This window comes from Gambusia affinis, linkage group LG24, assembly GCF_019740435.1.
Source record: "Gambusia affinis linkage group LG24, SWU_Gaff_1.0, whole genome shotgun sequence".
NCBI lineage: Eukaryota > Metazoa > Chordata > Actinopteri > Cyprinodontiformes > Poeciliidae > Gambusia > Gambusia affinis.
Genome location: NC_057891.1, coordinates 12623956 through 12648536, shown reverse-complemented (window position 1 = coordinate 12648536; position 24581 = coordinate 12623956). Strand labels below are relative to the sequence as shown.

Here is a 24581-nt window from a genome sequence, read left to right as displayed (position 1 = left end):
TATATATATATATATATATATATATATATATATATATATATATATATATATATATATATATATATATAATTAATTAATTTATTTATTTATTTATTTATTATGAACTTCTGAAAATTCCAAAACAAGACATGTTTAGGAAATAAATAAAACACGCTAAAACTAGACTTTGGCAATTGTCTTACGAAAAACACTATAATTTAAGTTCTAACATACTCGAAATCGTAATTAAATTAAACTATTTTGGTGTGTGTGCATTAATTGCTTCGCGAGAAGCTTCAATAGGGTTTCGATTTCCGACATCTTCGAACGTAGCATAGGTCTTTCCTGTTGACACGGAAGTGACGAACTCCAGAACAAGCATGTGCGCTTTAGAGGGGAACCCGGATGAGAGGTTTTAGTAGAGTTTTGCTAAACATTACCAACAGCGGTTAAATAAAAAGCGATCGACCGAGAAAAATGAGTGAATCTCAACGCTACCCGCCCCCGGACTTTGGCTGTCCTCCTCCGAACTTCATGCAGCCGCCGCAGCAGAGCCACTCCAGCAGCTTTCACCCCAGCATGTGGAGCTGGGGACAAACGCCCTCTGAGCCCAGCTGGGGGAAAAGCGGCTACTATCACGGCCAAGTGGATGGACCTGCTCACTATGGACCTAAACCACAATCCAGTAAGCGTATTATACAGTTTGTATTCCAGCGTTTGAGTCCACTTTTCCAGCTGTGATCTGGTAGGCCTATTAATAATAGCAAATGTTTGCCTCTTTAGCTTGTAAACATTTTAGGATTGATTCGCTTCAAAGTTGTCTAATCGTGGATTTCTTCGCAGATCAGCACTTCGGCGTTGAGTGGTATCAAACTGGACATCCCGGTGGCAGACAGAACTACAGACCCCCCTATCAACACAACAAAAAGGTGATTTGTTTATTTTAAAAAAAGAAAAATCTGTATTAACTTTAGTGAGTTAAAAAAAACATTATCGCTTTTTGAACCTTTTCACATTTGGTCTTATTTAAACCCAAACATTGATTTTATGTCAAACTTAAATGTAAATAATAGGACACAAGGTTTTCGGAATGTTTTCAGCCCTTCTTACTCTGTTATCCTGGGCCGGATTTACAAGGATTTGGGCCCCTGCGCTGGAAGCCATTTTGGTGCCCTATGCACTAAAGAAAAAATATTTTGCTGATTAAAATTTCATGAACTGTTTTTCCTTCCACTTTACAAATATTTACAAATCCGTTGTTCCATCGCATAAAATAAAAGGTTTGAGGTTGTGACGTCAAAAAAAATCAGTAAAAAGTCCATAGTGCATGAGTACTTTTGCGAGCGTAATAGTGTCTTTTCTCTTGAATTTGCATCTTGAATTGAATTCACAGCAAAGAACCAGGAAGGAGCCGGAGTATTCCCATTACTGCGACACCTGTGACCGGGGCTTTAAGAACCAGCAAAAATACGACGAGCACGTTTTTCTGCATGTCAAGGTATTTATCTGCCACTGGTCGCTTTCTGGATAATATCTGAATCACAACCCATCATTGTATGAAATATCATCAACAGTGTTCTGTGCCTGACTGCAACTTCATGGCTCATGAAAAGCTGGTCGCCATTCACTGGAAGAACGTACGTAGGCTGCATGGTTTGGGTACCACTCAAAGTTTTCTTCTTTCTAACGTGTACTATGTTCTAAAAACAGAACCATGCACCAGGGGCCAAAAGAATCAAGCTGGATACTCCAGAAGAGATTGCGAAATGGAGAGAAGAGAGGCGCAAGTTAGTGAGCATACCATTTTGGATGTTTTGCCATCTTTAATTCCTGTTGTCTAACCGGATCCCAATTTATTTTACGTGCAGAAACTACCCGACGGTTCAGAATATCGAGAGGAAGAAAAGAGTCATGGAGGTGCGGGAGCAGATCGGAGGCGTTCTTGAAACGACTCAGTTTGGGTGAATATGGGCATCGTCTCTGTTGTCATCTGATGGAAACCGCAAATGGTCTTTTTTTGGAAAATTCGAGACTGACTAAGAAGTTTCTTGAGGTACTTTTGCGTAAAAAAGTAGTAAAAAAAAGAACGACTTTCATCTTTGGCTCGGTTACGATAGGTATTTTTAAAGATGATCAAAACTCTTAACTTGGAAACTTAACCAAGGATCTCAATAACTTGTTAATTGAAGTTATTAACTTAATAAAATAGTATATACTTTACTATTTGTCCTTAGGCGCATGAGAGGCAGAGGGAGAGGCAGAGGGAGAGGACGTGGTTGGGGTAACAGAGGGCCCCTCCCTTTAAACAGCACTGCTGCAGAGACCCCCAAACCACTCAACCATCTTTCCAAGGTGGGAGATCCATTGGGGGTTCTGGCCAGTACTGACCAAGGTTAGTAAATAAGTAAGCTAATGGTTTGATGGAGAATTTTTAGAATTAAAGCCACAAACGACAGTGTCAGCTACAGATGTTGGCTCTGTTTCTCGTCTCTTCCCAGATTCAGATAAAGAGGAGCCCAGTACGGCTGGCCTGGTTGTGGCCCCCAAACAGATGAGCTCAGCCCTTGGGTCATTACTGGCCAACTACGGTTCTATGAGTGAAAGCGACGAGGAACCGGAAGGTACGCTTAGAGGTTTCTTCCAGACAAACACTAGACGGTGTCTTTCTGTGGTTTGTCCGTGTTTAACCAGATCTTTGCTTTCGTAGACGTCCCCATTCTGAGAGCCAAAGAAGATGACAGAGCAAACGAGACCCTCCTAAACAAAATGACACCGACGTCCGAGGACAATCTGTGCTCTAAACATGTGGAAAAGGCCGGCGAGACTCGGACAGTTCCTCAACCAACCTCTGGCCCCAGCATGTGGAATGACAGAAGAGGAAGAGGAGGAGGGAGGAGAGGAGGAAGGGGACAAAGACGCAGAGACATGCCTCAATCACGTCGCGCGACTTTACTGGAAATGGTATTTTCATATGAGATAAAACTAGCATAAATTTAAGAGATGCACCAACAAATCTTGTTTGGTCGAAATGAGGCTTCACTTTGAACATCATTATTAGTGATTGGCTGGTTGGAAACGCAACTTTTTTTTTTGATTCGGGGAAAGATCTGTAAGCACGTTGGTTCAGTAAATGGTCTTCCCTTCCTAAGAGTAAGGGCAAGTAAAATAGAGTAATTTTTAGTAAAAACACTTGTAATTGTAGTTCTTGGAGAGAAATTGGAATTAGCTGAAATCGGCATTAGGAGGTCATAGCTTTACAAAGTCGTAAATGATCGGTACGTCTCAAACAAATGTCGTTTTCAGTTTCATTCACTGCATTGTCCATCCATCCAAATATTCATCATCACTTATTACTGTCTTATTTTTTTCTTTTCCCCTCTGTGTAGTTACTGGCCCCAGACATTCGCCACGAGAGGAATGTTCTGCTGCAGTGTGTACGCTATGTTGTCCGCAACCACTTTTTCGGGCTGGAAAACGGATCTCAGGACCGAGAGGAGATGAATCAGGAAAACCTGACAGTTACTGCAACCAATGAGCTTGAAGAAAGGCCTGTGTCCCAATCAGACTCCAATGTTCACCAGGAGAGACATTTTGAAACTATAATTGTCCCAGACAGCAGAAATATTGAAGGTTTAGGCAGTGAATCTGCCGAAAGAACTGAAGAAAGTTCTAGAGAATCTGTGAAAAGTATTGAAGAAAAGACTGCCACGGCCCACGACGGTCAAGATAATAATATCGCATCTAAATCTAATGTCTATGATGATGAAATATGGGAAATGGATGGCTGTTCTTTGAAATAATTTTTTTAAGACATTACGTTGAAGTATATAATTATTTTTCTTGTAAAGAGAATCATTTTGTTGTAGGTGGACCTATTAATTTTCTCGTAGAATAAACACATTTACTTACAAAATTGTTGTACTGTGAATATTCATGAGGTATTCAGGGTATACAAAGTCTATTATGAGTCTCCAGGGAAACAACTTTATAGAACAAACACTCCAGTGGTTTCACATTCATGGTAGGTTTAAAGTTTGATTATTGAACATCCTGAACATTACCTTTCAACCTGGGGGAACAGTTTTGGATATTTTTCTTACAAATGTACTTTTCAAACTGAATAACTTTCGCCAAACTTCCATTACTTAAGCTATCCATCCATTCATCCATTTTCTATACACCCTTCTTCCCTAATGGGGTCGGGAGGCGGCGTCCCGGGCGAGAGGCGGGGTCACCCTGGACAGGTCGCCAGTCTGTCGCAGGGCAACACAAAGACATACAAGACAAACAACCATTCACACACACACACACTCACACCTAGAGAGAATTTAGAGAAACCAATTAACCTGACAGTCATGTTCTTGGACTGTGGGAGGAAGCTGGAGAACCCAGAGAGAACCCACCATGCACAGGGAAAACATGCAAACTCCATGCAGAAAGACCCCAGGCAGGGAATCGAACCCATGACCTTCTTGCTGCAAGGCAACAGCTCTACCAACTGCGCCACTGTGCAGCCCCTTACTTAAGCTAATTACATATAATTTGCAGTAATCTGAAATGAACCCAAAATACTTTACCAAATAATCTGAATCTAAAATTATCTTTTAATAATAAGAAAAGACAAAACCTCACAGCATAATGATGCAAACCTTTTTTTGTATTGTTAGCTTGGTCAGGATTACCTTTTGACGTAAAAGAATAAATAAAATCAAAGGGTATAAATATATCTGTAATTAACGTGTATGAATGGCTTTGACCTTGTGTGTTGCGGAGAAAGCTTAAATTTTCTTTGAGAATTTTACGACGGAGAAAGAATAATTATAATCCTTAGTAATATGATAATAAAGACTAATGATTGGGAGCTGAAGTACTAAATTAAGGTAGCTCGTTAGATTACCGATTCCACAGTCTTCCTTGAAAGACGTAAGTAGTGTTTGATGAAATACTTTGGAATACAATGTGGCAACATTTGGTTTATAATTCCTGTATGCTTGATATTATGTGGTTGGTAAGTAAAACTCGACTCAACGAGTCAAGAGGCCATTGGGAGTAGTGCAGTGGCAGAGGCTGCTCCGCCCTCCTGTGCTGGTCAAGGAGGAAAAAACAAGCATACGCAGTATCCTAGAAACCACCTGAGCTCTCGCTATTCATGTCTGGGTAGCAACGGTGAAGTTGACTAACGGCGTGTGTGTCAACAAACTGAATTAAGTGCGCCATTGTTCCGCGGCTATAAAAGCAAACACTTTCTTCTGTGATTTTAGCGGTATACTAATTGCAGAGTTATTCATTATGGCTGGAAAGGGTATTCGAGTGGAACCCCCGTTCCTAGAATTCAACGATATGAAAGTTGGGGAAGTTTACAAGAAGGCAGTCTCGATAACAAATATTGGGAAAGTATCCAGGAAGCTATCAGTTGAAAAGCCAGCGCAGAAGGTAACGTATTTGCAGGTGTTTGGAAATGAAATGTAGTTGTGATTTTATAGATGTTGAGCATTTACCAACTGTGCATATTGTTACTAGTTAACCAGCCAATTACAGCAAAATGGCGGAGTTCGCTAGCTTACATTGAATAGAAATTTCTCGAAGTTTTTGCCGCTTCAGACGTTTCTTTGTAACAAATTGTAATTATAGTTATTGGTTTGATGTATCAAACATAACTTAAGTAAATGCAAAAAGTAGTTTTAAAGTATGCATTTTAAAAAGTTGTCCAACCCAGCGCCATGTAAAAAAGTCCCTTTATTAAATATTGAATTTTAATTCAATGTGATTAAGCGCATTTTTTTCCTTTCAAAGCTGAATTCAATTTTATGAGCTACAAACCGCCCAACTACGCTACTACGGATGTAGAGCTACATTTATTTTATTGAAATAATTAAACTATGAATTAATTGTCCTTTAGGACATTACTAAAAAATTTTTTTATTGTTTTTATTATTTTTATTTTATTTTTACTAAAACAATCGATAAATAGAAACAGTCCAGTTTAATCTTTGTTTCGCTACCACTGAGCAATGGCAGCTTTCAAAAAGTACTTTTTATTAATTACTACATTTTAGCTTATGGCATGCTTTGTATGCCATACAATGCTGTGTATGGCATTGTATACAATTTCTATTGTATACAATATAGATTGTGTGCCATATTATTGTATATGCCACACTGTATATAGCAGTGTGGCATATACAATGTCACAATGTATACCTTGTATTTTGACATACAAGTGGTTGTAAAGGCAAAAATTTTAAAATATTCCATAGTTGTGGTGCCACTTTCAACTCATCTGCACCCAATGATATCTTTGTCCTTCTGACTTCTCTTTCCCTGAAGATCTTTAAATTAATCCGATTGGCTCAAGCTTGGTTTTTGCCACCGGGTTTTTGTATTAGAGGCACGCTGGAGTTCACTCCAGTTTCTGAGGAAAAGGTCAAAGACTCCATTCAGATATTTATAGACGAAGAGGAGCTCCTCGAAGTTCCAATAACAGGGTACGAAGCTCTCTAAGTCTGATGCAGCAAAAGCTGTTTTCAGCCACACTTGTCAATTGTGCCTGCGGTGCTTCTAATGCTGCGTCTCTGGCTGCAGACTTCCCGGGTTTGCCTCTTTAAGCATGGTCTCATTGGTAGACTTTGGATCCCTTGTGGCCGGCGGTCAAGCGGTCAGAAAACATCATCCAATTACCAACAAGGGATCAGCGCCTGGTAAGTCATGTGTTTGTTATTTGACAGGTGATATTATATGACACTATGATAGTCGTCCCGGCTGTATATCTTTGTGTATGTGTGTGTGTGTGTGTTACCGATGAAGGTCGATTCGAAGTGAGATATAAGAAGAGTGAATTGTACTCCCTCCATATCTTCCCGTCACACGGAACCGCAGAAGGTGGCACCACCGTGTGGCTGATAGTAGAACTGCGTGCATTCAGGCCTGGACGTATTGCTGAAGAAGCTCAGTATGTTTTTAAAATCACTAAACGTCATTACTATGAATATCTAGCTTGTATTACAGGAATCAGAAACTGTTTAGAAGATCATTTATTTAAAAAAAAAAGTGATGTAGCTTCTATAATTAACTACCTATTAGACATTTTTGTCTATTGAACAGGCATTTGGGTCTCTACTCATACTGGATAATGACATCTGTGATGTTGGCTTATTTCTTCCTGAGGGTGAAGCTGCACGATACCCCAGCTGTTCTTAGTATCAAGGCTGAAGTGGTGGTGCAGCATCTTGAGATTTCTGACATGCAGGTGCATTGATTCAAATTCACACATAGATAGAATGATGTTGTTACATGCAAAATACAAAATGCTAGATGTGGTGTGGTGATTTTTACATCAAAATGTGACCACAGGAAAAATGCATGTAGTTTAAATTCTTTTCTGAGGCACTGTAAATCTTACAATTCTTATTATTATTTACATGTCTGTTTTAATTGCTTGAACATGTTGTAGGGCTCCCCCCTTTCCTGTCTGAGGTTTGGACCTGTCTACTTTGGGGCCTCCAGCGAGCAGAAAGTGGTACTAAGAAATAACGGTCCCATTCCTTGTGACTGGGTCAGCCTGCTGCTGGATAAAGCTGTTGGAATTGAGGGAGTGAGTTTGAAAACAACATCTTTAGTTTGCAAGGGGGGGGTAGGGGATGAGGGAGTGCAGAAGGAAACCCCTCCCCCCAAAAAAAGCATCATCTTATTCAGTGTTCCTGCTGTGTTTGCAGGGAACAGACCTTCAGAAGAGCACAGGCACCGCCCTGCTGGAGAGGATGAAGAACTACAGCTCAACCACACATTCCGCTTTGCAGGTCTTGGAGTGTGTCCCTGCACATGGTCCACTGGATCCATATCGCACAACCACAGTGGTAGTACGATTCAGTCCCAAATCCAGGAGGTATATTTGTCCTAAAACACTACAAAAACTTGTTGGAAATTCATGTAAAGGAAATATTTTGTGTTAACTCATACAGTCAGTTTTAGTTTACAGTACTAGTAGATTGACAATATGAAATCAAGGCAATGCATTTATGTTGATCAGTATTGATCTACATTAAAAACATCAACGGTGTAAGAAAGAATAACAAGGGAAAATTGAACAAAAGTGTTTCTCCCCGTCGGGGAATCGAACCCCGGTCTCCCGCGTGACAGGCGGGGATACTCACCACTATACTAACGAGGAGCTTGTAGCAGCAGCTACTACATGTCTGTATTTGATGGTTCCCCTGTGCTCTGCTTGACAGGAGGTGGCGTAGTACTTCACCTAGTCGACAGGACTACTGTCTGTTTCTCCTGTTTGATATTGTGAGCTGCAAACATGGCTTCACTCAACCTGCAGGTACTCTCACAAGTACACGGTGCTAAAATTGTTATCTGATTAAGGACTGGAGTAGAAAGGGCTACTATGCTGCATGAATCTAATGCCAAGTTACAATGCTAATGTTAATGGCTTTCACTAACATGTTCATACTGTCAAGTTGTGTCAAGTCTGTGAGATGTATCAATATACTGTCTTAACGTCTGAACAGAGCACGGATTCCTCTACAGACTGAATGTTAAAATGCATTCCTAGTATATTCTAATAAATATAGAGAATATAGAGGATCTAAGCAGAACTTCATAGAACAAATGGAGACTGATTGCTGTAATGAAGCTTATTGTTTTAATTTAGTTGACAGCAGCGTGGAGGTGGCAGTAACCGGTTCCGGAATCCCCGTGGCTCTGGTGCCCTCTCCCTCTGACACGTTTGATTTCTCCCACTGTGCAATGGGCCAACATTCAGATCTTCTGTGCATGCTCCAGAACCTCTGCCCTCAACTTCCAGTCAGATTCCGCTTTCGCAAGTTGGCACACTTTGCTGCCCATCCACCAACGGGAACCATTGCCCCAGGGCAGTCCCAGGTGAGACCGTCGGCAGCGCTAGGTGATGCTGTATAAACCCCCACAGTTTTAACAGAGGAGCTTTCCCCTCCCATATTCTCCAGGATGTAGTTTTGACTTTTAATGCACGGCAGCAGGGAACCTTCCATGTGCGTCAGAAGGTAGACGTCCTAGGTTGGGTTGAGTCTCAGAAAAATGGCTGCCCCAATGAAATTGGCTGCTTCCACACAATATTGCTCCATCTATCTGCAATATGTGACAGTGTGAGGATACCCCCACAACCAAAACTACATTCTGGTGAGTATTACGCACTAATGACGATTGTGTTGCAGAAACAGAAATGATCCCTTGTTTTCCTGCAGCTCTAAAGTGTCCCGCCGGGTTACGGCCTCGCATCCGGTTGAGAGAGCTGGATCACTGCAGCGCGTTGGGCCGCATTGCCACCGCAAAGCTACACAAGCATCGCAGGGAGATGAGCCCAATCACAGATATAGACGAGTTCCTGGCTTTCCCCAACGATCGGGCCTCGAGCATCAGACCAGCATCACCACACACACAATATAGGTAGACATTGATGAGCTAAACTCCTGGAAACTACATCGAACCTTTCATAAACGGTGATTTCTGGAACTTTGAGTTTGGAAAGATAGTACCTTTTTAAAAGGAACTCTTACAGCAAGGAGGAAAAGTATATTTTAGATGTCTTAGTGTGTGTTTCTTCTGTGTTTTACTGAAGTTTACCGATGTTTCTTTTTGTTTTGACATTGTTTAGGACCATTTTTACTGGAGTGCATCGGTACCGCTACGTGGACCCCTCCTATGCTTTCACTAAGGATGAGGACGAGCTGAGACGGCGCAACCAGCAGACTTACATAAACTTTATCAAACAAAGATGGCATGAGAAGACCGGGTAAAAGTTTTCTTTGCAAACTCTACAGTTTACATTTTAGTTTTCCTTAGAGGAAAACATTTAATCTTTAAATTTGTAGAGAACTGTTTTTTTGGTTTCTCAGTTTCCACTGTAGAGCCAAACAATTCAACGTGATTTTGTGATTTGTTTTTAGGCAGCCGCAGACTGGGAATGACAACGTTCTTGAGATTGATACACATAATGGACTCGTTCCTCCTGAGTTCAACAACAGAGACCCGAACGGCACCAAGAACTCAGACTGGAACCCTAGTTGCACTTCAAAGCACTTGAGTGAAATTCCAAACAGCGGCGACAGTCAGGTTAGATCAAAAGTGACTCAAAGATATCTAGTTCAGTTACATCATTTTTTTTGTGTGTGTGTGTGTTTTGTTTACATTTTCACATGAATTGTTCGCAGATTTTCGACGCAGTGAATATAGTTCCATCTACCAGCCAGCAGGTGGCAGACTGTCTGAGGACTCTGACTCCTTTGGAGCTCTACCAAGTCGACATAAGTAGGACTTTATTTCTGCAAACCATCGACAGAGCAAAAATACAAACGAAACCTGCCTAAAAATATTAATAAAATGTTCCTCTTTTCAAACAGCTCCATCGTCGGTGAACTTTGGCGTAGTGGCTGTGAATTCAGTGTGCGCTATGAATGTGCATCTCATCAATCGCCTGCCGGTGCACGTCTGGGTTGAGTTCGAGGTGGACTGCGTTGAGCTGCAGGGCTTCTCAATGCTGTCCCAAGTCTTGCCTCCCTTCTTCCACACCATCTTGCCCATGACGTTTCAGGGCATGCTGCTTGGCCGCTTCAGAAGGCTAGTTCTTTTTCTTTTCAGACAATGGATTGAAAAGAAGGAAGAAGAAGAAGAAAAAAAAAGCTTCTAGGATTATCATGGTCTAACATTACCGGCTCAGTGCGTGTGATTCTTTCTTCCAAATAGACTCAATCGTTTCAAAGTCCTGCTACTGATAGTGATTTGATTCTGTTGTGTTTAAGTGTTAACTTGTCTGTAAAATTGATACCAAAATAATAACTTCACAAGAGGCTCAACATTCCTTGTTTAATTTTTTATTTTTCATGTTTCATTTTCAATAGAATCGATTTAAAATCACCCTTGAGTTTTGCAGTTGGACACATTCCAGAAACATGGATGGGTCTGCGGTGTGTGAGAGTGCTTCTGCAAATCACAGCGAGTGTATTTTCATTTCTCCAGGTCCTTGAACTACACTATCAACCAGCAGCACCCTGGTCAGATCCTAGTCCAAGCCGAGGTGATCCCCTTGGCTCTGGAGCTGTCCAGCAACCGGCTGGTGCTCACCCCCAACCCAGACTTGCTCGCAGGATCAGAGTACAGAGGAATAGTGACCCTTCAAAACCTGTCCAACTGTGTAGCAGAATTCTCCTGGAAGCCAGTGATCCCAGAGAGCGGCCTGCTGTTATACTCTATTCGACCTTGTACAGGTGCAGCACACATTTGTTTTTCTTTGGAGAGGGAGGAGAGAGTTTGTGATATGTAAGTGTGGTTTCATACGGTCCACTCTCTGTTTGTCCAGGCGTGGTGGAGCCACACATGGAACTGGACTGCGAGATAAATTGGTATCCCGGTTTTAATTCCCCTACCGAGGGAGACTTTGACCTTTTTGTCCAAGAGGGAGCCCCCCAGCGCCTGCACTGTGTTGCCAAGGTTTGTCTCGCTAACATGAATTACTTTTTTTTCCCTTTTTTTCTTGGGCTCCCGATTTGAGTTACCGCAAACACAACAAGGTGTTTAAGGTAACGCAAGGTGTCAAAACTCATTTTCATTTCGGGCCACATATCAACGCAATAAATGATGGAGCTGGTTGTGCCAGAAGGTGTTAAGACCTATTAGCAAACTGTTAACATGTCAATCTTCCTCTCAGGTTGGATCCACTACTGTCGAGCTGGCAGAAAAGAGAATCCTTTTCACCTCCGTACCTCTCAACACAACTTCTGTCCGATCCGCTGTCCTGCACAACTCTGGACAGAACCACGCGTATTTTGAGGTGTCCAATCCTGCAGAACCTTTGAGCCAGTCATAATCTATATGTATGCTACAAGAACTGTGGTCTATCTATTGACATGCATGCAACTCGGCTCCGACCCTGGTGCTTTGCAATGGCTGCCGACTAACAGAAGATTGCATGTTCATGTCCTTGTTTGTGGCAGGTTGTAGACATTTGCCCTCTGCCTGGCATGGTAGTGAGTCCATCTGTAGGTGTTGTACCAAGCAGAGGTCAGGCCATGATTCGCATTCAATTCAACCCAGACTGTGTCTTTAAATTTGATACCAAGATTGAGGTGAGAGAAACAAATGGTGCTCTTTTTTTTATGTCCATTTTGACCCTTTTTAAAAGCTTTTTTTTTTTTTTTGCGTGTGTGTATTTTTCAGATAGCGATGAAGAACATGAAGTCCATCAAGCTAAGAGTTGGCGGATCAGTAGAGCCTCCGAATGTAACTTTCAGCCAGGTGAGTTTGATGGAATGAAATGTTTGGTGTGGCCTCAATTCAGAATTGAATTTCTGAAATAAGATAATTTTTTTGTTGATATTCTGATTTACTGACCCGTATCCGTAAGACTGGCTCACAGCACCAACTTGTGCTAAATAACGTGTTTGTTTGTTTTTTTTGTTTCAGTTTCATTTCCAGTTCTGTGGAGTGCACATTGGATCTGAACAGAGGATTCCTTTCTCCATAACGAACCACTCTGCGGCTCTTTCCCAAGTCACTTTTGATCTGTCAAAATACAAAGACTTCTCAGTCAAAGCCCGCCTGCCCTCCACAAGTATGCATGCACTTTAAACGATCTCAGTTGATAAACGCTACTATGCTAGTGATGTTGTACCCAGTATATATGATCATGGGAAGAGCTAAGCCGGTGTTGTTGTTTTTTTCTCTGGTTGCTTCTGTGTCTTTTTTCGGTAAACAGAAAAGGAGCTGGGAGTGACTGTGGTGGAGGTTGGTAGTGGTCAGACAGAGGAGTGTTTCCTTGTCTTTTCTCCCACCCAGGTAAGATTTGCTTAAACACCTTTCTGAATGTTTGAGATTCACAAAGCATTAAAAAAAGGTGTTGTAGGCTGATCTCAAGTGGCCACTTAGCATCTGTGCTAACTATAGAGGTCTGTTCAGGTTTGCATCTACGTAACTATTTTACATAGCCTGTATGCATGGCGTTTAAAGGTCTTTTTTCAGCCAAATCATGATTTGATGATATGGAAAGGGACACAAAAAATGACAAAACGTGCAAGACTCTATTATTTTAAGTAAATGTCTTGTGTCCATGAAAAATAGCTTCTAACTACAACTATATAGGCAGGAAAAGGAGGGTAAAGACAATGTGTGCTCTCTTTAGGTGACCGACTACAACTTCGTACTGCCAATAATGGTCAACAGAGTTAAATGGCCCACTTCGTTGCCCTCTTTTTTCACCTCGTCTTCTTCTACTACTCTACTACTGACACCTGACAGCAGGAAGTCTATGACGACGTCTACGACTTCATCCACAGACGAACAGTCATTGACGGTAGACGCCACAGGTGGGCTCACCGAAGCTGACGTTAGCCAGCGTTTTCCATTCCTAAACCAGATTTGAAGTGTTCATTGTTGGAGCATCCAATTTCAACAAAGTTTTAGCAATCTTTCTGTTGTATTGTGGTAGTTTAGAACTTTGTTAATGACAGGAGTTTCAGAATTTAAAATATATATAATATATATATAATCCTTTCTGTTTCCCTTTCTATGTAGCTCTGATTGCCCCAGTGGAAATGTCCTCCACTCGCCTGCAGTTTGTTGTTGTGTCACATTCTCCTACATTCCCTCAGGTATTGGACCTTAGCCATGCTCCCATTATTTTCCCTCTCCTCCTTTGCATTTCAAAGCACCCTGTCTAGCACATGTCACCAACTCATGACAAATACAGCAACGCTTTCACGCCTGGGATAATTTACCGTCCTGCTCTCCTCCCTGCCCTCCTTGCCTCGGCAGATCGTCGAGCTGAGAGCTAAGGGTGAAGAGAGCGTCTGCTGGAAAGCTGTCTCAGGAGAAGGCGTCCGTTGGCGGTTTGACCTCGGCGCCGCGGAAGAGCTGTGCTCGGTGGCTCCAGCCTTCGGCCTTCTCAGGCCTGGCCAGTCCGTGTGCTTGGCAGTTACCGTCAACCCCGAGGCCACAAGAAACGGTGCAGTGTCATTAGCAGCCGCACCTCCAGAATGAGTGTTTCTCCTGCGAAATTCATTAGAAGCTTTAAATAGCACCTCTGAACTGTTCTCACTCCCAGGTGGATGGATGATACGGCACGCAGCGTCTGTCAGAAACCAGAAAGCGAATTGTATTTAAAGCTTCAACATTCTGATCATTGATTTCTGTTCTAATTTTGTTTTTTTGTTGTTTTGTTTTTTTACCCCCAGGAGAAAAAATAACCAAAGTGTCCATTCCAATGTATTTGGGAGGGGAGGGAGAGGAAGGAAGACAAAGAAACGAAGAACTGCAGCCCTATAGAAAGCTGTCCGTCATCATTCTCCTCAGTCGTCCAAGTATCGTCTTCTACCCTCGTCAGATCCTCTTCACCCCTGTGCCACTGTCAAAGAGCACAGAGACCATGCTAACCTTGAATATTACTGGCTATCCAGGGTTAGTTTACAGAGATTCGCCTAAAACTGTCATGTTTGTTTGTAAGCAGAGCAATAATGAAGATGGATTTTTTTTTGCATTTTCTAATTGGTGGCAATAAGCCATGTGTGCTAAATTATAACAGAGGAAACAAAGCCACAGTCACTTATTCAGAGTATTTGCTTTGTTGAAATCAATCAGGCCTGGATCCATCTACTGTCATGGTGGGTTTCCTTACGTCGGAAAGCAGCAACCTAATCGACATGCTGATTTTGTTTACGGCAAAGGATTAAAAATAATAAACACATTGCAAATAAAAAACTATATTTCAATGTCAGGAAACTGAATTATATTGAAGTTTCACATCCACACTTTTTTAGGATGTTTAGTCAAGTTTAGTAGAGAGTTGTCGGCTGTTTTCCATTTGCAGTGGAACAACCATGTCGGCGGAATGCGAAGAGGTGGAAACGAAGAATGGAACTAAGATCCAGCCTATTTCTGTCAACTTTCCTCATGGAAACCGTATCTGTACCCAGAACATCAGCGAGGTAAAAGTTGATGTGGCCTGCTAACCGTAACAGCAGGCCACATAACACCAACATCTCAATTTGCAGTTCAGTTATGTTAGAAATTGCAGATTTGGAAAAGCTCTTACGAAATCTGTTTTAATCTGCTGTCTTCCAACCTGCAGGGAACCAAAGTTGTCTCTCTACTGTGTAAAGTGTCGTTCTGCTCCGCTGTGCCGGTGTCGTTGTGCACAACCATCACCTTCAGTGACCATATGAAAAACAAGTAACCTTGTTTGTCTGTGGTTTAGTTTGGTTTCAGGAATCTTCAATCTCTTCCTTCAACTTTTTCTTCTGATTTTTTATTTTTTTTTTTGCATTTCACTTCTTCAGATTCAAGATTAAGGTGTGTGCAGTCGCTGAGAACTGTCTGCTAACGATCTGGCCCTACTTGGCGATACACAGCACCGATCAACATGTAGTTCTGCAAACAGGTGCTGCACTGAGAGAGCTATATAAACACAAAGTTACAAAAAGTTATCTGAAGGCAGGCTGAAATAAATAAAACTAGAATCTGTTCTGATATTTTCTTGCTTCTGATTTGAAATATTTCGTGAAGGAGACACATCTGTGGAGGCTGTTCTTCTGAACTTTCACACACCAAGTCCCGCATCTGGCCCGATCACATCGTCATCCTCGTCGTCATCGTTTGACCACAAGAGCTCAGGATACTGCACCTCAGGTCAGAAATGACTCCTGTGTGAGGGATACAGCTACGGTAAAAAGTCAAAGCATTAAACAGACATTGAATCAAAATCACATTTTTTGAAACAAAAAACTTGAAGAGATCACATCAAATAAGAATAAATTAGGATAAATAGTACTAAAAACTGTTTTCCTTGACCCATGAAAAAAACATAATAATATTTTAAAATCCAGTAAACCAGAAACCATATACATTTTTACAAACACAAACTCTTACATAGTTAACAATGTAGTTTAGAAGTAAGTTCATATTCTTAACTTCTAAGACCACAATACGCAATTTTAAAAACTTACTGTCTTTGTATTTAAGAGCAGTGTTTTGATATAATGTCCGTACCTCGTTAACTTTCCCCGGTGTTAGAGACTGTAAAACTGAGACTGAGGTGGAGGCTTGTCTTTTTTTCAGGATTAATAACCCTAAACAGCTAGAATAGATTAATTTCAAGATCATGTGTAAAAAGTTGCCCAAAGTCCAGACATAAAGCCAATCAAAATTGTCCAACAGGACTATATTCACAGATGCTCTCCAGCTTATTTGATTCAAATTGAGAAAAATGGCTGCAACTTTGTACTTTCTCACATCATTTGCACATGCAGAAACAGGTGTTACTAGCGAATGCAGAAAATGCAGTTTACAGAACTTTTCTGGTGTAATTTTGGCGCCCGCTTTAGCATGGCACCCATATGGATTATATATAATGCATATCCACCTTGTGCGCCTGTGCAAATACACTGTTTCAACATAGTATTGATTCTGGGGAGCTAAATACAATGGCACAACACAATCTTTGAAGTTTTATATGTTTTTTTTTTGTGTGTGTGTGTTGTTTTTTTTTTTAAGTAAGTCTAGCATATTTGCTTCACTTCACTGTGCTACTTAGTGTCGGTCCGTCCTGTTACATAGAAATCCAGCAGAAAGCATTGAAGTTTGTGGTTGTGTAATCAAAAACAGTTAGGGATATAGAAATAACAATGGCTACTGGATGTAGGCGGGTCTGAGCGTGCCTCAGGTTTTACAATCCAGAATAGAACATTTCAAATTAAAAACCCTGAACGACCAGTGTCATCTTCCCTTTTCAGATTCCTTGACATATTGTTACAGTATGGATGAACAAAGCAGCAAAGATGAGGACACCTCTTCCAAAAGTGACACCCCAGGCAGTCTTTCTATCCCAAGATTCCCTGTTTCCAAGTCAGAAGAAACAAAATTTTACCAGAAAGTATTACTGACTGTAGAGAAGTGGTTTAGCCTCTATGGATGGCCCAGTGGGACAAACCCCCTGTGTATACCTCACAGTCTCAGAAGGTAATATTTGAACACAGAAAGCTGATTGTTTTTGAAAGCCATCTGCTGTAGCGTTTCCCTCATTGTCCCCATTCAGGGTTGTGTTCGCAGTTCAAACAAGCGACTCCAATGGGCGAGCGTTTAGTGTCACCCAAAATAAAGATACAAGGTGGGTAGGGATGAAACTCAGTGATTTAAAGTGTTATTCCAGTTATTTGGCTGTTCTCGCGTCTGAAGTCTCAAAAAAACTATGCAATTTTTGCACTATAGGTCTGTAGTGGATATGCTTGAGCATTTGACCGGCAGAATGATACCTGGTATCCCTATGTGCCAAACGTTTTCAAAAGATATACGGCAGCGCACTATTCAGATGCTACAACAGAATGAAGCTATTCTGGAATTTCTCAGGTAGGCTCAACAAATGCACAAATAAGCCTGCTTCTGTTTATCCTATATCTCCTTTAAAGGTTTCCTGCCATGGAAATAGTTTCAAAATTTTGCTATACCACTGAAGGTGCATTCACACCAGCCCCTGTATAGCCTCGTTTCATCAAACTCTGGTTCGTTTGTCTAGAAAGCTCAGTGTGTTTGGGGAGGTGTGAACACACGATCAAACTTTGATGCAAACCTAAACCTCCACCCCCCCCCTAAATCTAGTCCGCCCAAAAACCTAGATCTCACTGTGGTTGAAGTGAACTCCAGCACTGTTTGAATGCATGTGTGAATGCAAGCGCTCCAGAGATTGCTCCAAAGGCAGGAAGTGGACGATAGCGCAGGGCATTCTGGATAAATACAACCACAGGAAACATGCTAGTGTGCTGCAAATTGGAGAAATGGCTCCTGGTCTTTGCCAAAGAAAAAAGGAACTGTTTCCTTTGGCATCTTCTGACTGTTTTGAGTCACTTTTAAAAGATATTGTTTATGATGCAAAGCTAACACATGCACATAACACATCGCAGAGTTGCTGAAAATCCTTTTCCCGCATTAACAAAATACAAAAATGTCACTTTTTAAAAAGTTTTGCCAACCAGTGTCATGTCTTCAGGGTGCAGGGAGCCTGTCTTTATCACATCAAGCCTGAGTACCTGCTGGATATCGCAGAGTTTAAGCACTGGTGCTCCTTGCAGGTATCGACTTACTAGCACATAAACAAACCTTTGCCACAATACAGTTCTCTATCCTGATTGTTGAACATTGATCCTATTGTAAGTCTATGTTTGTGTTTCTCAGGAAAAAGACTCAGAGAAATACTTGGATTGTAACTTTTTTGACTTTTGGTCTCTGAGCAAACGCTCATGGATTGATGTACTCCTGCAGATCTACAAGGTTATATGCCGTTCCAATATTCAGTGCACATCAATTGCTGAATACCTTTACTGAACATCACTGCCAATATGTCAGGTTCTGGTGTTGAGTCATATGCCAGAGGACACCCGATATGAACCTTTGTACCCCAGGGACACAGAGGACGCCCTTCTTGATGGCTCCCATGCTCTGACCAGTACCATCTACTCACTACGGGAGCTTCACTTGCTGTCATGGCTTAACATGAACTACCAGAAGATGAGGAAGGTCGTGTGGGAAGCAGGTAGCGTTTATGCCTGATAATTGAATATTATCCGCAGGTATAGGCCTACTTTGTCGCTGTACCACATAAAACTGTACGAATATGGACAATTAGGCCTAAAACAGTTTCTTACTATATTTTTAGAAACAATTTCTTATACTTAACCCTCCTGTAGTCTTAAGAGATGCTGTCATTTCGACCCCAGAAGTTTTTTTCTCTATGCGCAGGTGCATTGACACCATGTGGGCTTTCACATGTTTTTTTGTGTGTGTGTGTGTGTGTGTGTGTAGTTTAGGGAATCGACGGTCTGATGGGACAGCCCTAAGACCACGGGAAGGCTAAACATGTTGCTAAAACTAAATAAATCTCTACCCGTTTGTGTCTCTTTTTGGATTGTCTGTGTCAAAAATAAATATTTCTTGAATTACCATGACTTCTCAGGTGGAATCCCAACATCGCGCTGGATCGTTAATTTTGATTTGGACTTCGCAGATGGTCTGGTTCTTGGTGCGCTGATTGCTGCTCACTGCCCTTATCTGGTATGTGTTTAATATACAATTCTGCTTCTGCTGTATGGAAGGTGCCTAAAACTGTGAGTTTGCCCTGTTGTTGAGTTCATTTTGATTAGACTTACTTGTTGAGTTCCTAATTCCTACAGATAAGAAGCCACTTCCAGAGGATGTACACCACACCTTGCAACGCACCGCAGATCTTCCACAATAGCATTATTGTGACTCAAGCTTTAATTTTACTTGGTCTCAGCTTAAACATGAAGGTAAAGCGCGAAAGACAACGGTTTCATATTTAATAGACGATTGTCAAACAATCCTTTATGAGTGGGCAAAGAGAAGTTTATATAAGTCACAAATATTTTAATTCACCACCTAATTATGTCAATTGTTAATCTTTAATAAGGTTTTTTTATTTTTTATTAATGTATAAAAAATAAAGTATGCAATATTTGTTTTTCTATTGTCAAAAAAGAAAATGTTTTTTTTTAATTATCGGACATTTTCAAAAATAGCAAAGCAATCAAAACAAGACTGCACTTTCATAAAGTAACAAAAACAAACTACGCCATCTGACTTTATTGATATTAAAACCTAACAAATTAAACAACAAAATGGATTTTGTATTCAAGAGAGAATAAACTCCTCCCACATTTCTCACACTCAGCTGCTGCAACACAGAGAAATATTTTAACCTGGTGACGTAACGGAAGTGAAATGAAGTGAAATCATTACACCTAGCCCACGTTTTGAGGAAAACTGAGATATTATATTAGGATTTTTAACACGAAAATGTTATTAATCCTTGTATGTTTTTGCCTGTGGTGTGTTTAGTCCACAGATCTGTGTGAGATTAACCCAGTGCAGACGTTATTTCTGTGTGTTCACCTGTATGAGACTCTTCCTCACTACATGCCATCAGAGACCCTCACTCTGTCAGGAGGTCTGCACAGCACATTCAGCAAGCAGGTAGGGCACACACACACACACACACACACACACTGTTACAACCCCATAACACACACACACACAACAAAATCTAATGTCTAATCTAAACACCTCAACGCCTCATAACACAGATTTTAGTATTGTATTTTGTACAGCAGCATTTCTCCTTTTTTTCCCTTTTGTTTTTCTAAACTGCTCTCTGTGAACCGCAGGTGTGCCTGAAAAACCCTTCCTCCAAACCGCTCAGATATAAGGTCCTCCTTTTAGGAGAAGATGCCCATCTGTTCTCCGTCCCTGGTAGCTCTGAGGTCACCGTTCCCGCAGGGTACGTCTACAGTACGACACCCGTGCAGAACAGAACAGCTGTAAAGATGAAAAACTACCCGCAATATTTGGAGATACTTCTTACTTCAGCGTACAACGTTTGCTTTACTTTGTAATCCTTGTGTCTAAAAAAAAAAAAAAAAAAATTCCAAACACATTTTCCTATTTATTTTCTCATGTTCCAAAATACATTTAAAGTAAAAAGTAGTAGTTAAAAAAAATAAAAAGAACGTTTTTCTCTTTTCATTTTCTTGTGTTTCTGCAAAACACTACACAAAAGAGGATGACAAGCACATTATTTCAGCCACGATTCCTTCAAAGTAAAGTACTCCGTCATAATGAGGAGTGCTCTGCATGCTTTTTAAATCAGCATGAGCCACTTCTGGCAAATAAATTTGTTAAAAACCCAAAGCTCCATTTCCAAAAATAACTTGCTCCTGATCCTGCTGAATTATGCTGCGCCTCTCGTTACTCAGCGCCGAGTCCAGGAACTGTAATGCAGCTCATTAAGTTCTAGCAGTTTCACTCTTGAGAGCTTGCTATAAAAATAGCCTCTTGCCCCACTTGTAAAGCTCCAGCATTTCTGGGAAGAGAAATGTGTCAAAGAGCGAAGCCACTCTGATTCTGCTGACTCTTCAAAAAGCCCCAGAAAAGTGGAGCTTGAATGATAACAATAGAGAGCTATAAAAACGTGTTTTTCTTTCTCTCTTTCTCTCTCTTTCTTTTGCTTTTAACCTCTAGAAATTAACTAACACCAGATGTTGGTGTTTTTTGCAGGTCAGAGGCTGAGCTGACCGTCCAGTTCAGGTGCTACTTCCTGCGCCCCGTGGAGGCGGTTCTTCTGCTCATCACTAGCTCTGCTTTCGGCCTCCGCTGCGGCACGCTTGCTTTCAACCTCAAGACGTGTGTCACTCAAATCACACCGACAGTGAGTAGGATTCGTCATAGATGAAGGGAAAGATTCGTTGCCTTAACTTCTTGCTGCTAGTTTTTTTTCTTCTTCTTCTTCTTTTTTCCCGCCTAACTGAGCTTCTGCTTTCCAGAATTCAGTCCAGTTGACTTGCCCATGTTACCAACTCAAAGTGATAAACGTGCCGCTGACCAACAATTACAACAAAAAAGATTATTTCAGGTAAGTAACTGGAGATGAACCGAACAACAGGCAACCACCCAAATCTAACAGTGGCAATTTGCATGCATGTTCATTGAAATATAGCCCAAAAAGTTCTGGATTCAAGTGACTGCAAAGCAAAGTTTTCTGGAACAAAATGATGCTTGTTGTGTTTGTTTAGGGTGGTCCTAGTGGAGTCTTCCTACAACCCACTTGGGCCTGAAAAGAAAAAGGACAGGCTTTCTCATCAAAAGTCACTTAGTGACAGGTGAGGAGCACTGCTAACACTTTCCAGAGGACACACACAAGCTAAAACCAAGCTCCTGAAAGCCTCACATCAAGATTGGTGCAAAACACACACCAATTTAAAGTTCAAGAATAACAATCTTCAGCTGTTAATATGAAGGATGGGTAGTTGATCTTTGTTGATTAGCTTGCGTTCTTTCTTTCATTCCTTGTTCAGTGAGAAGAAGCATGCGACTTCCGATGGTGGAGATCAGTTTGAAGGTAAGCAAGGAAGAAATACTCCACAACATAAGTACGTGTTGCTTTATGCACAAAGGACGACGATCAAATAAAAATGGAAACATTAGTGAAACGTTTAACACCAAACACCGTAGATGTGTATAAAAACCATACAATTTAAGGAGTGTGAACTTTGTGCCTAACATAGCGGGATATAACATGTCACACTGTACTATAACAAATTTAATTATAATTACACCAAATGCACAAATGATATTATGACTGCAAAACAAACCCACATTGTATGCTATATGGAAACATATTTCAAGTTTTATCATATTCAGACTTACACATTAGATTTTGAAAAGTTTTCTTCTTGATGCAAATAACCGTTCTCGAAATGACGTGCTGTTTGTTCGACTGTTTCCTGATTGCCACACGAATACGATTTGCACCTCACTCTCTAAAGCAGTCTATATATTGATCCGGTGCTTCTTCCTTGTACTCTGCTGGCCTGCACAGTAGGAGAAGCCAATGAGTTCCTGAGTACAGAGAGGACTGTTTGTCTGAAGCCAGGCCAGCCAGGCAATCTGAGGATCCTCTACATGCCCTTCTTTATAGGAACCAAATACTGCTCTGTGCTGCTGCTCTCCCCTCAGGTCTGAATTCATTTACTTTTTAAAAACGTTTGTACTGGAACTCTGTTGTTTCCACATACCACTGGAGAAAGTTACGGAAATAATTTTTAGACTTTGTGCAGTTTGTGTGCCGCCATTTTGTTTCTTTCTGAAACACCTCGACCTCGTCCTCTTTAGTTGGGAGATATGGTGTACGTGGTGAAGGCTACATCAGAACTCCCGCTTCCTTCCCTCCTTCCCGCGAGGCCGACTTTAATTCCAGTGAAGTCTGGTAAGACCTCAGGATTCCTTACATCGCAAGCCGTAACGTCCTTATTTTTCGTCTTCCTTACATGTTTATTTGTTGATCCTGTAACAGACACAGGTGGGTCTTTCCTAAGCTTTCAATGTACGGTTGGAGAAGTTTATGAGGAGGTGCTGCAGGTGCCTCTGGTTAACAAGCCTTTGGAGGACGCCCTAGCTGTCTGGGCTCAGCAATGCTTTAGCGCTAAAGAACGCGGGAGACGGATTCTGACGTGCTCTATGCACAGCAGTACAGTGAGAGCATCCACAGCCTCGCAGAAGCTCCTCAAGTGTTCGGTACACAAACACATTCACACACACACACACACACACTTAAAAAGTGGAGGCTTCTGCTGTAGGTTATTGATGTCATCCATGTTTCACTTTTGCTCTTATTCTCTTTGAATCAGCTCATAGAAAGTATTTTCTACAATGAAGCGTTACAGTACAAAGTGGAAGTTTCTTTGCCGCATTGCTTTGATCTTCCCGAGACTGTTACCATACCTGTAAAAGAAGGCATAAATGTTCCAAGGGACGCTTTAACAGGTACACACACCCACACACACACACACACACACACACATATTACATCTCCGAGTCAGTTGTCCACTTGTGTATCTAAACACGCCACCAGAAGAAACCAGAATAGCACATTACCCTAAACCAGTTTTTCTCAAACTGCTGTCCCTGAACCACTGGTGGTCCATTGGCGCCTCCTAGTGGACTGCGTGTAAATAACCGTTTATTTGCCGTGACTTGAGCTGAAAGTGCAACGCTACAGTTAGCTTGCCAAGGGATAGCTTACCAAACCTATGAAACATTATTGTTTTTAATCATTAAAGAATAATAATGGAAAAACCACCTCATCCTAGAGCAAAAAAAATGTTTTTTTGAAAGTGCCTCATTTCCATGAAGGGAATTTACTTTTATAGTTCCAGTTTGAATTTTACAGTCAATCGATAAACTACAAAGTGAAATACCTCTCCTTTATTATGTTACATTTTATTTCTCCTGCACTTTATTTAAACAAGGGAGCCATCTAGAAGCGGTTTCAAAGTGTCGGTTGAATGTGAATGAATAGAAGGAATGAGTGGCAGCTCTTACAATGAAACAATCAACAGGGGATGTTTCTCTTGATACCTTTTCTTTTTAATCACTTAACATCTTAATTAGCTCTGAGTACATCATCCCTGTAATTGGTTTTAGCTCCAGCCCAGACCTTCTGCTGTGTGTTCTTCCCTTAAGCTTTAGATTTCCTGTCTATTAATTGATGGCTGCTTTAAGATGCTACCAGCGTTTTCTGATTAGTTTGACCTGAAGGTGATCTTCTAACTGTTGTCCCTTCAGAATATCTCAATAATTGCCGTTACATGAACAAGTACAAATCTCGGAGGAATTCTTTTAGCCCCCTTTTTTTTAAAAAAAATGTTAGGTAAGATTGATGAGACTTTATGCTGATTTATTTTTTCATTCTCTTTTTCTTTTTCTTCATGAAATGTCAACAGAGTGTGGCTGTGTGGACGTCCCACTGCGTTTCCAGGCACACGCAGTGGGGGAGTTCACCTGCAACGTGGTGCTAACATCCTGTTTCGATACCAGAGTGTACCAGCTCAAGGCATCCGTCACTCAGCGGGTATTTAAAGGCCAATTTAAGGAACTTGTGCCATTTCATTTGATTCACTCCTAATCTGATTCGTAATATCATATCATAGGAAAATGCAACTCACTTGGACTTCAGTTCGCCAGCTCTGCAGACAGTCACACAGCACATACCTTTGGTGAGAAGCAGGGAA

General features: G+C 41.2%; 2 protein-coding genes and 1 non-coding gene across 6 annotated transcripts in view; 2 read left to right on the top strand and 1 right to left on the bottom strand.

The window, feature by feature from the left end:
- Positions 1 to 295: 295 nt before the first annotated feature.
- On the top strand, positions 296 to 3892 carry nufip1 (nuclear FMR1 interacting protein 1). Of its 2 annotated transcripts, none has more exons than XM_044110276.1 (10): positions 296 to 664; positions 823 to 908; positions 1373 to 1477; positions 1554 to 1616; positions 1690 to 1766; positions 1848 to 1940; positions 2214 to 2371; positions 2436 to 2600; positions 2687 to 2940; positions 3366 to 3892. In XM_044110276.1, the coding sequence occupies exons 1-10, from the start codon at positions 457 to 459 to the stop codon at positions 3777 to 3779; spliced, it is 1623 nt and encodes a 540-aa protein (XP_043966211.1). In that variant the 5' UTR covers positions 296 to 456; the 3' UTR covers positions 3780 to 3892. The 2 variants fall into 2 exon arrangements, with proteins under 2 accessions (XP_043966211.1, XP_043966212.1); XM_044110277.1 differs by having other exon boundaries at positions 298 to 664; positions 2478 to 2600.
- A 1228-nt stretch (positions 3893 to 5120) lies between these two features.
- Positions 5121 to 24581, top strand: part of LOC122827386 (cilia- and flagella-associated protein 47-like) — a 38917-nt gene continuing 19456 nt past the window's right edge. Inside the window, exons 1-50 of one of the 3 annotated variants that reach the window (XM_044110238.1) lie at positions 5121 to 5412; positions 6307 to 6464; positions 6562 to 6677; positions 6784 to 6928; positions 7144 to 7225; positions 7430 to 7570; positions 7692 to 7861; positions 8208 to 8302; positions 8636 to 8865; positions 8949 to 9141; positions 9207 to 9408; positions 9617 to 9754; positions 9909 to 10074; positions 10173 to 10269; positions 10362 to 10578; positions 10978 to 11225; positions 11318 to 11448; positions 11666 to 11788; positions 11952 to 12083; positions 12175 to 12252; positions 12421 to 12568; positions 12713 to 12792; positions 13136 to 13319; positions 13528 to 13604; positions 13768 to 13957; positions 14187 to 14409; positions 14819 to 14936; positions 15080 to 15180; positions 15288 to 15388; positions 15514 to 15636; positions 16740 to 16965; positions 17042 to 17113; positions 17215 to 17352; positions 17990 to 18071; positions 18175 to 18270; positions 18346 to 18532; positions 18953 to 19050; positions 19170 to 19286; positions 19855 to 19989; positions 20181 to 20293; positions 21070 to 21220; positions 21336 to 21424; positions 21585 to 21671; positions 21867 to 21910; positions 22391 to 22527; positions 22684 to 22777; positions 22865 to 23085; positions 23199 to 23334; positions 24294 to 24421; positions 24501 to 24566. In XM_044110238.1, coding sequence (XP_043966173.1) covers positions 5269 to 5412; positions 6307 to 6464; positions 6562 to 6677; positions 6784 to 6928; positions 7144 to 7225; positions 7430 to 7570; positions 7692 to 7861; positions 8208 to 8302; positions 8636 to 8865; positions 8949 to 9141; positions 9207 to 9408; positions 9617 to 9754; positions 9909 to 10074; positions 10173 to 10269; positions 10362 to 10578; positions 10978 to 11225; positions 11318 to 11448; positions 11666 to 11788; positions 11952 to 12083; positions 12175 to 12252; positions 12421 to 12568; positions 12713 to 12792; positions 13136 to 13319; positions 13528 to 13604; positions 13768 to 13957; positions 14187 to 14409; positions 14819 to 14936; positions 15080 to 15180; positions 15288 to 15388; positions 15514 to 15636; positions 16740 to 16965; positions 17042 to 17113; positions 17215 to 17352; positions 17990 to 18071; positions 18175 to 18270; positions 18346 to 18532; positions 18953 to 19050; positions 19170 to 19286; positions 19855 to 19989; positions 20181 to 20293; positions 21070 to 21220; positions 21336 to 21424; positions 21585 to 21671; positions 21867 to 21910; positions 22391 to 22527; positions 22684 to 22777; positions 22865 to 23085; positions 23199 to 23334; positions 24294 to 24421; positions 24501 to 24566 — 6768 coding nt within the window. In that variant the 5' untranslated portion in view covers positions 5121 to 5268. Of the gene's footprint in view, positions 5413 to 6306; positions 6465 to 6561; positions 6678 to 6783; positions 6929 to 7080; positions 7226 to 7429; positions 7571 to 7691; positions 7862 to 8207; positions 8303 to 8635; positions 8866 to 8948; positions 9142 to 9206; positions 9409 to 9616; positions 9755 to 9908; positions 10075 to 10172; positions 10270 to 10361; positions 10579 to 10977; positions 11226 to 11317; positions 11449 to 11665; positions 11789 to 11951; positions 12084 to 12174; positions 12253 to 12420; positions 12569 to 12712; positions 12793 to 13135; positions 13320 to 13527; positions 13605 to 13767; positions 13958 to 14186; positions 14410 to 14818; positions 14937 to 15079; positions 15181 to 15287; positions 15389 to 15513; positions 15637 to 16739; positions 16966 to 17041; positions 17114 to 17214; positions 17353 to 17989; positions 18072 to 18174; positions 18271 to 18345; positions 18533 to 18952; positions 19051 to 19169; positions 19287 to 19854; positions 19990 to 20180; positions 20294 to 21069; positions 21221 to 21335; positions 21425 to 21584; positions 21672 to 21866; positions 21911 to 22390; positions 22528 to 22683; positions 22778 to 22864; positions 23086 to 23198; positions 23335 to 24293; positions 24422 to 24500; positions 24567 to 24581 lie in introns of all 3 variants that reach the window. The other 2 variants (XM_044110237.1, XM_044110236.1) reach the window with 2 other exon arrangements.
- On the bottom strand, positions 8075 to 8146 carry trnad-guc. Its single transcript has one exon. It is a non-coding gene; the product is annotated as a tRNA-Asp (tRNA).